The sequence below is a fragment of the Antechinus flavipes genome, chromosome 5 (assembly GCF_016432865.1).
Source record: "Antechinus flavipes isolate AdamAnt ecotype Samford, QLD, Australia chromosome 5, AdamAnt_v2, whole genome shotgun sequence".
Classification (NCBI taxonomy): Eukaryota; Metazoa; Chordata; class Mammalia; order Dasyuromorphia; family Dasyuridae; genus Antechinus; species Antechinus flavipes.
Genome location: NC_067402.1, coordinates 228360913 through 228377723, shown reverse-complemented (window position 1 = coordinate 228377723; position 16811 = coordinate 228360913). Strand labels below are relative to the sequence as shown.

The 16811-nt window shown below is 36.9% G+C and overlaps 1 protein-coding gene across 1 annotated transcript in view; it reads right to left on the bottom strand.

Moving 5' to 3' along the window:
- Positions 1 to 1141: 1141 nt before the first annotated feature.
- Positions 1142 to 16811, bottom strand: part of FAIM2 (Fas apoptotic inhibitory molecule 2) — a 57361-nt gene continuing 41691 nt past the window's right edge. The window contains exon 12 of the mRNA XM_051963091.1: positions 1142 to 6042. Within this exon, the coding sequence (XP_051819051.1) occupies positions 5893 to 6042 (150 nt within the window). The 3' untranslated portion in view covers positions 1142 to 5892. The remainder of the gene's footprint in view (positions 6043 to 16811) is intronic.

Sequence of the window (16811 nt, the reverse complement as noted above, 5' to 3'; positions counted from 1 at the left end):
TCATCATTTTGATCCCCTGAATCTAATCTCTTCAATATGACAGACATATTTAAAAGTATTGCACACATTTAGCCCATATCAGATTGACTGTTGTCTTGGGAAGGAGGCAAGGAAAGGAGGGAGAAAAATTTAGAACACAAAGTTTTACAAAAAAGAATGTTAAAAACTAGTTTTACTTGTATTTTGAAAAACAAAATACTTTGGGGAAAAATGACGAACGTTGTTCTCAGAAAAAGGGGGGTTTAGTAGATTTAATCCCAGTTTTAAAACACTGAATAACTGATATCTTTGTATGTGTTTTTTTTAAATAAAGTTATTTTTTGTTTCTTTTTAAATTTTCAATAGCTTTTAATTTTCAAAATACATGCAGAGATAGTTTCCAACATTGACTCTTGCAAAATCCTGTGTTCCAAGTTTTCCTTCCTCCTTTCCCTTTAACCCCCCAAATAGCAAGCAATCCAATATATGTTAAATATATACAATTCTTCTATACGTATTTCCACATTTATCATGCTACACAAGAAAAGTCAGATCAAAAAGAAAAAAAAAAACCAAGCAAATAGCAACAAAAAGGTGCAAATACTAAGTTGTGATCTACCTTCAGTCCCCATAGTCCTCTCTCTGGATGCAGTGGCTCTCTCCATTCAAGTCCATTGGGATTGATCTGGATCATCTCATTGTTGAAAAAGAGTCAACTCCATCAGAGTTGATCATCACACAATTTTGTTGCCATTGTGTACAATGTTTCTTGGTTCTACTCACTTCATTTAGTACTAGTTCATGTAAGTCTCTCCAGGCCTCTCTGAAATCATCCTGCTGATCATTTCTTATATAACAATAACATTCCATTACATTCATATACCACAACTTATTCCCCAACTGCTGGGCATCCTCTCAATTTCCAGTTCCTTGCCACTACAAAAAGGGCTGCCACAAACATTTTTACACGTCAGTCCTTTTCGCTTATTAAAAAACTATTAACAATAATAATAAAAACTTTAAAGTTGAAAATAAAAATAATACACTTGAGTTAGCACTGTTGTGAAGTCAAATGATTTGAAAATGAATCGCAGCCCCCCATTCTCCCAGTTCTCCCTTTCCTCCCTGATAGCAGATAAAAAGAGCCAAGGGGGAAAAAAAGTGTTGAGACCATAATTGGTTTTATTCTTGCCCCAGGGGCATTAACAGCCAACGGGAAGTTGTTTAGGTAAATGGAGGAACAAGTGTCAGCCACTGGTAGACTTCAGAGGAATTCAGGCAACAGAGAAACAAATGTATTCAAGCTAGAGGGATTTGTGGCAGATCTGCTCTTAGTCCAATTTTCCAGAATCTCTCCTTAATCCACTTTCCCAGCTCTGCCAGTGCCTGTCTGTATCACCGTGAAGTGCCACATGGGGGCAGCAAAGTGTACGTAAAGGTATCCAAACCCATTCCTTATATGAGAAACCTGAGATGCTGATCCCTTTCAGGTGGGCATTGGGGAGACTGAGGCAGACTTTTAAAATGTCTCATCAGTAGGAAGAAATCAAGATCTGCTTTATTCAGCAGGATTGGACAGTAATGTATGCAGAGGATTTTTGGTAGGAGTGATACCAGAGATTCCCATGAACTCTCAGCTCCTGTTCCCTTACCTCCCAGCCCTGCTCTGGAAATATAGTCTTTTTACTCTCCCTCCCCCCCTCAGGCTGGACTCTTGCCTGGGTCAAGTTCTCAGATACTCTTATGATCTTTCAATAAAGTGTCCTATGCCCAGCTTTATTTTTCACCCCAAAAGAAATGCCAAGTATAAAGCCTGGGGAGGAGAAAACGGCCCTTCTCCCTCTCTAGCCTGTGGCACCTGTCTAGTTTTGATTTCTTGTAATCCTACATTCTTGCTCCCTCACGCTGCTTCCTCAAAGGCTCATCCAGCCTCAAAGGCTTTTTTTCCCCCTGGGGCTTGCCTTTCATGACTTATGACTTATGCTTCTCTAACCAGCTCCTGTGTCTTTTTCTCTGAAGGAAAAAAAATGGTTGGAACGTGGGATATCTGCACCCTCTTCTCTCTCCCCCCACCCAGTGAATCTGACCCTTCTCTGAGCCTCAGTTTATTTTCCTGAAATGCTGAGAACATTCAAAACTTTAAACTCCTTCCCATGATACACAAAGGAACCAAACACGTGGTTTTAGCTCAACAAACACAAAGAAAAGAACCGCAGAAATTTGGGTGATTTCCACTGGTTTCTATATCCTAATCACATTCTGATAGGGTTTGTTTTTGTTTTGTTTATTTTTTTTAAACTAAGGATAGACTAGGATCTTTCTCTTCATGTTGAGAACTCAATCCTGGACAAATCTTTTGTCCCATTCCTTCTCCCCCCACCTCTTCCCTCAGAGATTAAGGTTGCAAATTGATTCTGGAAAGCAGCAAAGATTTAAAAAGAAAGTGAAGCTAAAGACTAGAGAACTCTTTTGGGGGAGACTCAAAATATAGTGCTGAGATTTGGCAGTAGAAAAAGACATTTAACAAACTTGAGATAGAAGGAGGCCTGTAGCTTGGAGATTGAAGTGGGGTAGAAAATAGCCACCAAAATGAGATTGTAAGATCAGGAATAGGGAAGTGAAGACTGAGAAAACTTTAAGAGATGTCCTCACTAGCAGCAGCTAAATGGCAAATCTTATTTATCAATCATCTCAAGATCCAAAGTTTCCTAATACCTACCATTCTGGTTCCCAATAGTCTACTCATTCACTCTGATGGGGACAGAGTATGGAGAGGACTTGTCTAAAAATCAGGATTAAATCCAGTCTCAGGCAACTTGAGCTGGGAGATCTCTCCAAGATTTCTTCTTGGAGAAGAAAAGGGATATTAGTAGCCCCAATGCATCAACTTCCCCAGAATTACAGAGTGGTACATAGATTCCTCAGCCTACAGCTCACTAGCTAGTTAGTCCATTCTACAATTCCCAGAATTGTAAACAGCATTTGTTTTTTTCTTTTTTTTTTTGGTATCTGGATCCTACTTAACAAAATGTACTTGGGGCAAGCAGGATTAAAAGCATTCACATATCAACTTCCTACAACATATTCTGTTCTTTGGAAAGAATGAAACTTTAGGACACAGCAAGGCCTCTCTGCTTTGGATAACATAGCTCACCTGGAATATCTATGGAAAAAATACGCTCAGGTAGCTTTCAAATTTGCTTGTTCTGCTACTTGGGCACTGCTGTGAGGGACTTCTAAATTTGTGCCATTTTGAGAATCTCAATCATCTCACCCTAGTTGCAGCTCAGCTAATTGTCTCTTGTTCTTTCCTTCTGAAGATGATTTTCTTTGCCCCTCAAGAACTCAGGATATCATAAAGCTTTCAATCTTGTGGGGCCTTGTCAATGGAAGTACCAAAGGGTAGGGATCAAGGGGCAGTATGGAGAATGCAGTATATCCCACTTTCTTCCCTAAATGGAAAACCTTAGTCCTGCTACAAAGTCCAGGAAAGAGCTTGCTCATGCAACAGGCATACTGTTCAGAGTGAGCATGCAAAAATTTGGAGACTAGAAGGAAAGGTGGGAAGAAGGCAGGCTGATGACTGGGGTGAGGGGCTTCAACACTTCACCCAGTAATTTTCCACATCTACTAGAGCCAGCACAGCATGAACAAACAGCCAGTTCCTTCCCCCTCTACTGCTCTACTCCCTCAGGCCTCACTAACTGAGTTCCCTTCCAGGTGCAGGCTACACTGCCAGAGGCTAGGTAGCTGACGCACACACACCTGCCCAGCGATCCCAGCCGACCGCCCAGGCGAAAAAGGGGCCCCAGCCTCATCACATGGACCCAGTTCTTATCAGGGGCCTGGTTGAATCAGCCATAGGCTGGCCAATTTCCAAACTGGGGAGATGGGAAGATAAAGAGAAGAAAGAGGGAGCACACTTGACCCCTCAGGGGAGATTGAGGAAAGCAACTGGTTGGGGTGACCTGGACTGAAGAGAAGAGAGAATGAAGTTGAGAAGAGTGAGAAGTGTCTTCACTTTAGAGTATGTAGAGATAGACACTGGCTTGGGCATTTAAGACCTGGTTCTCTGTTTGGCAAGGCAAAAAACTAGGGAGGCACTTGGGGGATATGGAGTACGGGGGGGGAGTCACCTCTGGGATGGGAGGGAAGAAGGGGTTCCCCTGCTGGGGATCTCAGCATAGCAAAGAAGCTATTCCATCTCCCACCTGTACTAATATTTCTCAAATAAAAGGCTCTTCTCTATTACTCACCAGAATGTAACATTCCTTCTCTTTTAGGGTTCAGGAACCCTTTATATTTTACATTATTCATCAATTGCAAATCCTTTCTAGTCCCTAGAACCTTAGAAGACAACTTGGGGAGCTGGAAGGAAAAGGACTTTCAATTCTTTTAGCTAGCTCTACATCACAAGGAGGCTGAGTGTACATCAAGGACTGTTCTAAATCTCTCTAATTTCCCCTCTGGGCATATCTGGACACTGCTTGATTATTTTCTTTAGGATGTAACTCCTTCCCATATGTGACTCAGCTTGGTACCTCGATTATCTTACTATTAGAGGCCACAGAGCAGACTCTTAGACAAGACTCTTAGCAGGGGCTCACTTTCTGCCCTTGAACCCCAGGAGGGCCTAACTACACATTCATCTTTTTAGCCCTGGCTTAGAAATGCAATCACAGATCTAACTGAAGCTCTCACATGTACACTGAAGGGCTGTTTGAACACTGCCATTCTTTAAACAACATCCCTCAATTCTCCCTGTGCAACAAGAGAACTGTTCGGTTCTGCACACATATATTGTATCTAGGATATACTGTAACCTATTTAACATGGAAAGGACTGCTTGCCATCTGGGGGAGGGGGTGGAGGGAGGGAGGGGAAAAATTGGAACAGAAGTGAATGCAAGGGATAATGCTGTAAAAAATGACCCTGGCATGGGTTCTGTCAATATAAAGTTATTTAAAAAAAAGTTCCTCATAGGTAAACAACATCCCTCATTCTCTTTTCTTCAAGTATAATATCATCATAGACAAGCTCACAGATTTAGAGCCATAAAGGACCTCATTTCATATATAGGGAATTGAGGCTATCCCTATAGATAGGAAAGCTAAGAGATTTATCCAAAGTGATATACACAATGTGCAGCAGACTGCACTGGACTCACATCCAGTTCCTTTGACTCTAGATACTACACCATGCCAGTTCTGCATACCTTCAGGGTAGGAATCTTGGTAGGTTATGTTCTTATGCCAATTCAATCCCTTCCATAAATGCTTCAGCTTTCCCCTGCATCCCGGGCAATTTGGGTTAAGTGATCTGTCCAGTCTAGTAAGTATTAAGTGTCTGAGGTTGAATTTGAACTCAAGTCTTCCTGATTCCAGGGTCAGTGCTCTAACCACAACACCATCTAACTAACCAAATGCTTCAGTTTTTTGATCAAGGGAAAGGTAGGGATGAGGGCAGTAACAACGAGGGAAAACATTTTTCTCTCAAATCACATAAATCTTCTGGGGTTCAGGATTCAGCTTATCCTTCAGTCCTTCCGTTGACATCTAAGTTCCTAAACCATTGTCTGTTATATCCCTGAACTCTTACACCCCAAATCTAAGGTGGGAGATAGGGAGTACACTGGATTTACAATTTCACAGTTGAAAATGGAAATAACAGTCCTAATATGCAGGGAGGCAGGAAATTTAGTGACTCCAGTCCTTTAGGCTTCCAGAATTCCTCATATATATACAACCTACAGAAAATAACTCCAAGGATGCTGCAGAAGGAGAATAGTTGGCAGAGAGCTAGGCTAGGAGAATGTTTAGTGCTATGTCTTAGAGGCTGGGAAAGAGCAGGGAATAGATGTTACAGGGGGACAAACAGATAGCATTTCTTGGAGTTAAAAAAAGGGAAGCCTTTTCAATCTCGGTTGGTGCCAAAAAGCTGCAGAAAGAAGGAGAAGATGTAGACAATATCCAGGTAAATGTTGAGTGCTCCAAAAATATATTCCTCGGGGCTCAAGGAATAGCGCCGGTTTCCCATCAGCAGCTGTGTGTCAAATGCCAGGAACTGGAGAGACAAAAGAGAGAAAGTTATTAGTGTCAGAGATTCTTCTGAGAAGAGTTACACTAGGCTATATCATAAGGTTGATCTTTTGGTTTGAACTTTGGTGTCCATCAAAATTCTGTTGGGATTGTCCTGCCCCCAATGGGCCTTTTACTCCCTGTTCTAATCATTCCTAATCCTCCTCTCATACACACCAGTTCTGAACATACCTGTTTTTTATCCCAATCTCTCAGAGATCTCTTAACTACAAGATAAATTAATCTAGTTTATGCACGATCCCTCTTTGATCATATTTGCAGGAGACAATAAGGCATCATGAAAAAAAAGTATCAGAAAAGGGCTGGGTTGTCTTATATCTGTTTTGCATATATTTCTAAGTACATAATCTCTTCTCTAATAGAAGTAAAGTCCTCAAAGGCAGGGATTGGTTTTGCCTTTTTTTCCTCCCTTGTCTATCCTTTCTCCCTCACTCCCTCCCTCCTTCCTTCTTTTTTCTTTTTCTTTCTTCCTCTCTCTTTTTTCTCTCTCTCTCCTTTCTTTCTTTCTTTTATTTCTTTCTTCCTTCCTTCCTTTGCACTTTGCACAAGGTGGATTGCCTATATGAACCTGAAAGAATTATTGAGCTTTAGTTTCCTCATTTGTGTAAGAGGAATAACATCATCTTTTGATGTGAAAAAGAATTCTTAGTGGGCAAAGGGCTGTGCTTAGCCCCATTGGATTTTTTTTTGTTGTTACCATATACAGTGTACAGCCTGGAATCCCAAGCTGCTTGAAGTAGTACTCCTTTTCTCTCTCTCTCATAGGATCACTGATTGAGAGCTGAAAGAGACCTCAATCCAATCTGCTCATTTTATAGATAAGGAAACTGAACTAGAGGAGAGGAGAACAGAGCAGAAAGGAGAGAAAACAGTTTTTTGTTCATTAAAAAAAAAGTAACTAAAATAAATAAATAAAAGAATTGTCTCCTGAGAGGAAATGACTTGCCCATGTTAATATAGTCTTTCCTTTGCCTGCCCTAAGCATGGATTTTCCCTTTCTGTGCATAAGACAATTAAGAGCTTTTTTTTTTTTCAAAAGCCCTTAACTCCCACCAAATCTCTAATGACCAGGCTTCAGTCTAGGACCTTGGCCAGCCTCACAAGGTCCAAGTAGTTGCTTGCTGGCATCAGAAAGTACTTAATGGACAGGAATTTCTGCCTCAATATATCCACCTCATTACCTGTTGTTGTTCCCTTCCTATAATTTTCCTCCTTTAAGTTTTGCAAGAGTTCCCTTTTAAAAAGCAAATATCCTTAGGTGATGTTAAACCTAGGTGGATAAAGCACTAAGTTAGGAGTCAGCAACCCCAGACATTTATGAATTGTGTGAATCTGGGTACATCACTTAACCTTTCTCTGCCTCATTTTCCTCAAGTGGTAAATAGGGATCATAATAACACCTAACTCCCAGGGTTGTTGTGAGGATTAAATATAATAATATTCATAAAACATGTAGCACAGAAGTTGATATATAATAAATGTTTGTTTCCTTCTCTTAAACTTTATCAACAGAACAACTTAGCTGATAGTCACCTGAGGACAAAAGCTTGAGGAAATAGGACAAAAGATAGATCTTCTATATACACTTTGAATATATGGTAACAACAAAAAAATCCAATGAGGCAAAGGACAGTCCTTTGCCCACTAAGCATTTGTTTTCCCATCAAAAGGTGATGTTATTCCTCTTATACAAATGAGGAAACTGAAGTTCAATAACTCCCTCAGATTCACATTCAGATTCAAAACAGAAATACAATGAGTTATAAAAAAGCTTGTGAAATAATACTTAAAGCTTCCACTTACCAATCCAACTTTCAACCCACCACGTGTCCTGGGCACAGGCAGCCAGCTTGAGCAACCTGACAAACTTTTATTTAAGGTTTAGTTGTAATGCCCCTGCTTGGTTCTCCCATGGAAGTGAATAAATCTAAATTCTTTCTCCCCACCACTTCCTTCCCATCCCCTACTTCACAAGAGCAACAAATATTGAGTCTGTCCGACTATTTGAAGGAAAGGGATTTCATTATGGCAGGGATTAGAAAAATTGACATTACAGAACCAGCCACAGGAGAAGGGGCTCCATTTCAAGAAAAAGGGGACTAGAAAACTGACTGGGATCAGGCCTCCTTTATGAGGTTTACTTCAAATAGGGAACTAGAATCCCTAACCCAAATAGCCTGAAGATGCCCACTGTTCAAGGGGCCTGTGCAGAAATGGAAAGAGAAAGAGAATGAGCCAGAAGACATAAGAGGAAAGTCAGAGACAAGCTAGTAGGAATAAAAGGAAAATCATGAAAGACAAAAAAATCTAAGAGAGGGCATAAGCTAGACCCCAAACAAATAAAACAACAGTGTTACTCATAAAGACAGAAGAAAAATTGAGTACCAAAAAATTTCAAAGATCACAAAACATAGTATAATAGACTATGAAGGAAAATGAACCACAAATTCTCAATGGCAAAAACAATTCTGTGAGCTTTCCAAAGAAAATGTAAAAGCAAAAAAACAAAACAAAATAAAGCTACAAAATGATTCAAAAGAGAGATACATCTATAAAAATAAGATATTAAGATAGCTATCCATGCCTTCTCATTCATCAGATTACTTTGAAGGCTAAAAATAAAAATGCTTCTTGTCCAAGAAACTATAGGCTATGGACAGGGGTTCAATAGATTCCTGGGGAAAGATGTTATCCTCAATAAACTCTGAATACTATTCATGAATTTTCAAATATTAAAATATAAAATATAAAATATAAAAAAATACAAAGGATACCAAAAGTGAATATATTTTTACAAAGTAATATGTTAAGGGACAGGTCAATTCTCTGAGAGCCTCCACAGCTGTGGATCATAACATCTGAAGGCATTGTAGGGCAGCCTTTGCTGACACAGGTGTTGTGGACTGGGAATGAGATAAATTGGAGGCAGAAAGAAGAGGAGAGAGGTCAGACAATGCAACAGCCTCTCAGTTAGAAATGTCAGAACAGCAATGGCCTCTCAGTCTCCTTGTATCATCCTCTCACAAGAGGAGATCCATTCTGGGTTGGATCTCCAGCAGCCACTGTCAGGTGGCTCCCATTTAAAACAGTTCTCCTGTGTATTCCAACAGTAATATTTCTTTGATAATTATAAAGGCATTTTAGGAGCTTGTAATTATTTAGGATATTATGTTAGTGATAAGATGTACCTATTAAAGATTGCTTCCTATTGACAAAATTCCAAATAATCTAATTTTTATGGTATTTCTCTATTAACACCTTCCCTCTGACTCCTAAAAAGGAAGAAAAAATTGAAAATCAGAGCTCTTGGAAGTCTAAATTAACAAACAACAGGATAGAAAACTTAGACTACACAATGGAAAACTCTTCAAAGAAGTAGTGGTTGTGAGAAACAGAATGAGATATCCCAAACTTTAAAAATACAGAGGTGGAAGCAACATTGGTAGAGAGAAACAAAAGACAAGATATTGAAAATATACATGAACTCTAATACAAAGATACTGATTTGAAGATAGGACAGGCAAGTGTAACTTAAGAATCATAGTACTCTATGAAATTGGTAGAATTAAAAAACAAAATAAAACACTCAAATACTATATTGTAGGGAGGGTAAAGAAAACTACCTTCTGAGTACAAATAAGAAATTACTGATTGAATCTACATACTGTTTTCATAGAAAGAGCTCATGCTTGTAACTTCAAAGAGTTTCTGAAGAAAAAATTTGAGGAAATGCATAGTTGAAAAAGAAACTTGGGAATCACTTTCTACAAGTCCTTCCTCTTCATCTTTCCTTTCCACACTTTTCCTCCTAACTCTTGCTCTAGAAATTATAATCAAACCAGCTTTGCCATTGCTTCTAAAAAGAATGAATCCTCAAGCATTAGTGGGGATGGAATTTGGAATAAGCATCATCAGAGTTTACTTGGGCTATATATCCAAGATATATATAAGGAACAATAACTAAGAGCTATTCAGTCATTAATGGATAAATAATGAAAAAAACATGGACAAATTGGTCTTAAAAAAAAAGAATCACAAACTATTAATAATTGAAAGTTATTCTAGAACACCAATAGTAAAAAGAATGCAAATGAAAGCAATTCTGTGGTTTTGCCTCATCTTCAGCAAATTGGCAAATATGATAAAAGATAAATATTCTATGGACCTATGAATTGTTCAAGCCATTTCAAAAACAAATTTGGAATTATGTGGGGAAAAATAATTAGAAATAATTAAAGTGACCATATCTTTTTATCCAGATATCTTACTATTTGGCATGTATTCCAGAGAATTTGAAGACAAAAAGGTCCCATATATATCAAAATATTTATTCAGAGATAGTTGCATTTTTTGTGGTATCCAAGTCCGGGAAGTGAAGCAGGTACCTATAAACTAGGGATTGATTGAACAAATTATGATATATGAATGTAACAGAAAATGATTTTGATGTACAAAGTGGCAAAAGGAATGGTTTAAGAGAAACTTGGGAAGATGTATTAATGCAGAATGAAGTGAACAGAATTAGAACGATTTATTAAAAAACTACAATACACAAACAACTTTAACTCTGACCAATATAATGACCAATTAAGATTTTAGAGGTTTATTGATAAAGCATGCTACCCATCTCATGATAGGGAGATAATGGATTCAAGGTACAAAATGAAAGGGCAAGAAGAAGTATAAGTTAGGACCCAGCTGAATTTTTCCACTATCTCCCTTCAAAACAACTTCAAATCAAATTTTAGAGCAGCAAAGCTATCAAAAGGTCAGAGGAAAACATTTTTTCCAGTCTAAGACAACTTACGACATTCATAGGAGAGGTCTGTAATATGGGGGTAGGCTTAGCAGGAGTAGCAGCAGTGAGCTGTGACAGCAGCAGCAGCAGAAGCTTTTGAAGCTCTCTGCCCAGAGATATAGAGGGTTAGATAACTCGTCAGAAAGAGATTAAAGGGGATCTTTGCTAGCATCATCTGAGGCCTCAGAGAAAATGTTAATTAGAACCAAGGCCAGGAAGAATTCCTGGAAGAGTTAAAGAGATAACAGGGATAGAGGAAAAATTGGGGGAAAATGAGAGTGGTACAAGAAAATTATGAAAAGAGAATTAATAGCTTGGTAAAAGAGGAGCAAAAAATATTAAAGAAAATAACATCTTAAAAAACAGATTTGGCCAAATGGAAAAAGAGATACAAACTCACTGAAGAAAATAATTCCTTAAAAATCAGAATTGGGCAAGTGGAAACTAATGATTTCCCCGTACTTCCAGAAACAATAAAACAAAGTCAAAAGAATGAAAAAAAGAGGAAGAAAATGTGAAATGTCTCATTGGGAAAAACAACTGACCTAGAAAATAGATTGAGGAAAGATAAGTTAAGAATTATTGGACTATCTAAAAGTCATGATCACAGAAAGAGACCACACATAATATCAGAAGAAATTTTCAAGGAAAAACTATGCCAATATCTTAAATCCATAAGGTAAAATAGAAACTGAAAGAATCCTTCAATCATATCCTGAAAGATATCTTAAAGTAAAAACTCTTAGAAATATTATAGCCAAATTCCAGAGCTCCTGAGTATTGCAAACAGTCAGAAGTAAAGCATTCAAATATTGGGAAGCCACGGTCAGGATCATACAAGATTTAGCAGTTTCTACATTAGAGGAGTAGAGTACTTGGAATATGATATTCTAGAAGACAAATGAGCTAGGATTACAACCAGGAATAACATACTTAGAAAAACTCAATATAATCCCTGAAGGGAAAAATGGATGTTAAATAAAATGGAGGACTTGCAATTTTCCTGATTAAAAGACCATAGCTAAACAGAAAATTTGACATTCAAACAGAAAACTCAAGAGAAGCTTAAAAAGGTAAACACAATACCAAAAATTTCATACTAAAGAATGATTGGGTGAAACAGCAAATTAATAACTTCACCCAAGAAAATGACAATAATGAGACGTCATATCAAAAAGGTAAATATGAAAGAGTAATCATTAGGAACTCAATAAGGTTAAACTGTTTACATGTCTATATGGAGAAATAACACCTAAGAACTTTATCATTATTGGCACACTTAGAAGGAATCTATGTAGATAGAACGAACAGATGCTAATTATGTTGGGATGATATAGAAAAAATATAGGGAGAAGAATATACTGGGAGAAGGAGGAAAAGAGAGGTAAAATGGAAAAAATTTTCTCACATAAAAGAGGAATGCAAAGAAGAGTTTTTATGGTGGACAGAGAAATTGCGGGGACAACTGAGAGGCAATGCTTGAACCTACTCTCATTGGAATTGGTTCAAAGAGGAAAAAATATATGAATACATACATATTTCTGTGTGTGTGAGAGAGAGAGACAGAGAGAGACAGACCCACACACACTCAGTTAAGTACAGAAATCTATCTAACTCAACAGGAAAATAGGATGGAAAAGGGATAAGAGGTATGTACAGAAATATTTATAGCAGCTCTTTTTCTGGTGCCAGAGAGTCAAATGTTGAGGGGATGCTCATCAATTGGGGAATGAGTGAATAAGCTGAGATATATGATTGTGATGGAGTGCTATAAGAAATAATGAAGGAGGTGGTCTCAGAAAATATGGCCAGATCTATATGAACTGATGCAAAGTGAGGTGAGAAGAACCAAAAGATCATTGTGCACACTAACAACAATGTAATACTGTGAATGCCAATGTCAGCTGCGAGATTTGGCTACTCTGATCAATACAATGATCCAAGACAATTTCAGAGGATTCATTATGAAAAAATTTGATCTCCTTTAGAGAGAGAGAACTGATAAACTATGAAAGCAAACTGAAGTATAATTGTCTCACTTTTTTTGGTGAGATGGCTAATTTGGAAATATACTTTGGATAATTTCATATGTATAACTGATATATTGCTTGCCTTCTAAATGAGTAGGGGAGGCCTGGAAGAAGGGAAAGAATTTAGAACTCAAAATTTAAAAAGAAAAAAATTTCTAAAATAAATAAATATATTTTTAAAAAAATTACAAAATAAGAACTATGTTTATGAGGATATTCAATGAAGAAATTTGTTTTGCTTGACTGGATATATGTATGTGTGTGTATATGTATATATACACACACATACATAAACATTTATATATAAAGCTTCATAAATAATAAAATATTCATTCATAGCTGCATTTGGTAGCAAAGACTTAGAAATTAAGTGGGTGCCCATTAACTAGGAAATAATAAAGTTTTATTTGATGTTAATGGAATATAATTATACTCTAAAAAGAGCAAGAATTCAGCACAAGGGAAGATTTAGAGGAAATTACATTGAATGAAGCGGCAGAATTAATTAAATAATATACCCAATGATTACAACAATGTAAACTAAAAAAAAACCAAACAAACAAAATTGAATGCTATGTAATTATAATAAGTAACGAGCTCTGGAGAAAAGATGAAAAAAGTTATCTTTTCATCTTTCATTGGAGATGTGACAGCAAGTATGGAATAATGCACATGTTGTCAGAAGAGGTTAGTGTGTTCATTGGTTATTTTGAAGTGCTTTTGAAAAGACATGTCTTCATTGTAAAAGATGGCTCATTGGAGAGAAGGGATAAGGTTGTATTTGGAAACAATGCTATATAAAACAAAAGGCAGCAATAAGATTTTAAATTAAAATAAAAAAGCAGTTTTGTCCTTTAGTAGAGGTTGCTAGATAGCATAGTGAAGTCAGGAAGATCTGAGGTCAAATTCATCCTCATATACTCATTAATTGTGTGACTATGGGCCAGTCATTTAATCTTTACTTCCTTAGTTTCCTCAGCTGCAAAATGGAGTTCATAATAGCCTCTATCTACAGGGTTGTTCTGAGGATTAAATGAGATAATACATGTAAATCACTTAGCATAATATCTGGCATATAATGAGTACTTCATAAATGCTTATTCCCTTCCTTTCCTCTTTAATAGACATGTGGTTAAAGGATAATAACAGTTTACAAAAGAAGAAAATATTAACAAAAATCTGAAAAATTGTTCCCAAAAGAATGTCAGCTTCTTGAGGGCAGAGAATGTTGTATTTTTGTTTCTATGCTTTTAACAGTGTCTGGCACATAGTAGATACTTAATAAATTCTGATTGATTGATTCTAGTTTCCTATAATCAGGGAAATGCAAAGTAATTTAAATTAATTCTGATGTATCCCTCATATAAATCAAACTAGCAAAGACAGAGTTATGAATAAATCCAATCGTCCTGGAAAATCTGAATTGGTTAGAAGCAATTAACTAAATTGTCCCTAGTCTTTGATTCATTATTAGATTTAATCAATTAGGAAATAAATGAGAGAAAGGACCTTTATTTACCAAAATATTTGTAGAGCTGTATGCAGCATAATTGTGGAAATATGTATAGAAGAATTGCACATGTTTGGCATATACTGGATTTCTTGCCGTCTAGTGAAAGGAAAGAAAAAAATTGGAACACAAGATTTTGCAAGGATAAATATTGAAAATTACCTATGCATATGTTTTTTTTTGTGTGTGTTTTTTTAAAATTTTTATTTAATAATTACTTTATATTGACAGAATCCATGCCAGGGTAATTTTTTTTTTTTACAACATTATCCCTTGCACTCGTTTCTGTTCCGATTTTTCTCCTCCCTCCCTCCACCCCCTCCCCTAGATGGCAAGCAGTCCTATATATGTTAGATATGTTGCAGTATATCCTAGATACAATATATGTTTGCAGAACCGAACAGTTCTCTTGTTGCACAGGGAGAATTGGATTCAGAAAGTAAAAATAACCCAGGAAGAAAAACAAAAATGCAGATAGTTCACATTCGTTTCCCAGTGTTCTTTCTTTGGATGTAGCTGCTTCTGTCCGTCATTTATCAATTGAAACTCAGTTAGGTCTCTTTGTTAAAGAAATCCACTTCCATCAAAATATGTCCTCATACAATATCGTTGTCGAAGTGTATAATGATCTCCTGGTTCTGCTCATTTCACTTAGCATCAGTTCATGTAAGTCTCTCCAAGCCTCTCTGTATTCATCCTGCTGGTCATTTCTTACAGAACAATAATATTCCATAACATTCATATACCACAATTTACCCAGCCATTCTCCAATTGATGGGCATCCATTCATTTTCCAGTTTCTAGCCACTACAAACAGGGCTGCTACAAACATTTTGGCACATACAGGTCCCTTTCCCTTCTTTAGTATCTCTTTGGGGTATAAGCCCAGTAGAAATACTGCTGGATCAAAGGGTATGCAGTTTGATAACTTTTGGGGCATAATTCCAGATTGCTCTCCAGAATGGTTGGATTCGTTCACAACTCCACCAACAATGCATCAGTGTCCCAGTTTTCCTGCATCCCCTCCAACATTCATCATTATTTTTTCCTGTCATCTTAGCCAATCTGACAGGTGTGTAGTGGTATCTCAGAGTTGTCTTAATTTGCATTTCTCTGATCAATAATGATTTGGAACACTCTTTCATGTGAGTGGTAATAGTTTCAATTTCATCCTCTGAAAATTGTCTGTTCATATCCTTTGACCATTTATCAATTGGAGAATGGCTTGATTTCTTATAAACTTGAGTCAGTTCTCTATATATTTTGGAAATGAGGCCTTTATCAGAACCTTTAACTGTGAAGATGTTTTCCCAGTTTGTTGCTTCCCTTCTAATCTTGTTTGCATTAGTTTTATTTGTACAAAGGCTTTTTGATTTGATGTAATCAAAATTTTCTATTTTGTGATCAGTAATGGTCTCTAGTTCATCTTTGGTCACAAATTTCTTTCTCCTCCACAAGTCTGAGAGATAAACTATCCTATGTTCCTCTAATTTATTTATAATCTCGTTCTTTATGCCTGAATCATGGACCCATTTTGATCTTATCTTGGTATATGGTGTTAAGTGTGGGTCCATTATGCATATGTTTTGAAAATAAAAAGCTTTAATAAAAAACCCAAAGTATTCATAGAAGCAGGAATAAAAACTTGTAATAAAATAATTGGGGAAAGACTGCACAAGTTATACTATATAAATATGATGGAATAATATTTTACCATAAAGAATGACAAATCTGAAAAATTCAGAGAAACTTGGAAGACATGAACTGATACAGTGACTAGTCAGAATCAGAGGACTTATATATTATGAAAAATGATTACAAAGCATGAATGAAGACAACACTAAAAGAAAACAAAATCCAAATGCAATGAGAAAATGCTGATTCCAAATATTCAACTTAAAACACACACACAACAAATAAATTGAATTTAAAAGAACAAAATAAATTTGATGTGTGTTTTAGGCTTTCAAACTGATTTCTTTTAAACTAGAAGTATTTTAGGTGTCAGTATGTGACTTGCCTCAGCCCATGGGTCCCAGGCACAGGAAATCTACAAACTTGAGCAATGATGTTGTCTGAGGAGAAATGATGTGATTGAGGAGTGCTGTGTCTTGCTCACTCAGAAGTGCCACTTTTCTTTTCAGAAAAGGGACAGCATCTTATTGGTGCCCAGAGTAAATGAACATTTTTCATAACAATCTGTTTTCTAGGTGGTAGGTGCACCTTTCTTTGTGGAGGGCAATCTGTTCTGATCTGAAGTAAATCATGAGTGTGTGTGTGTGTGTGTGTGTGTGTGTGTGTGTGTGTAAATGCATGCGATGTATGTTAATCTGAATATGTATAATTAACAATAAAAATAAACACAATAAAAATAAACCAACAATAAGTATAAAAAT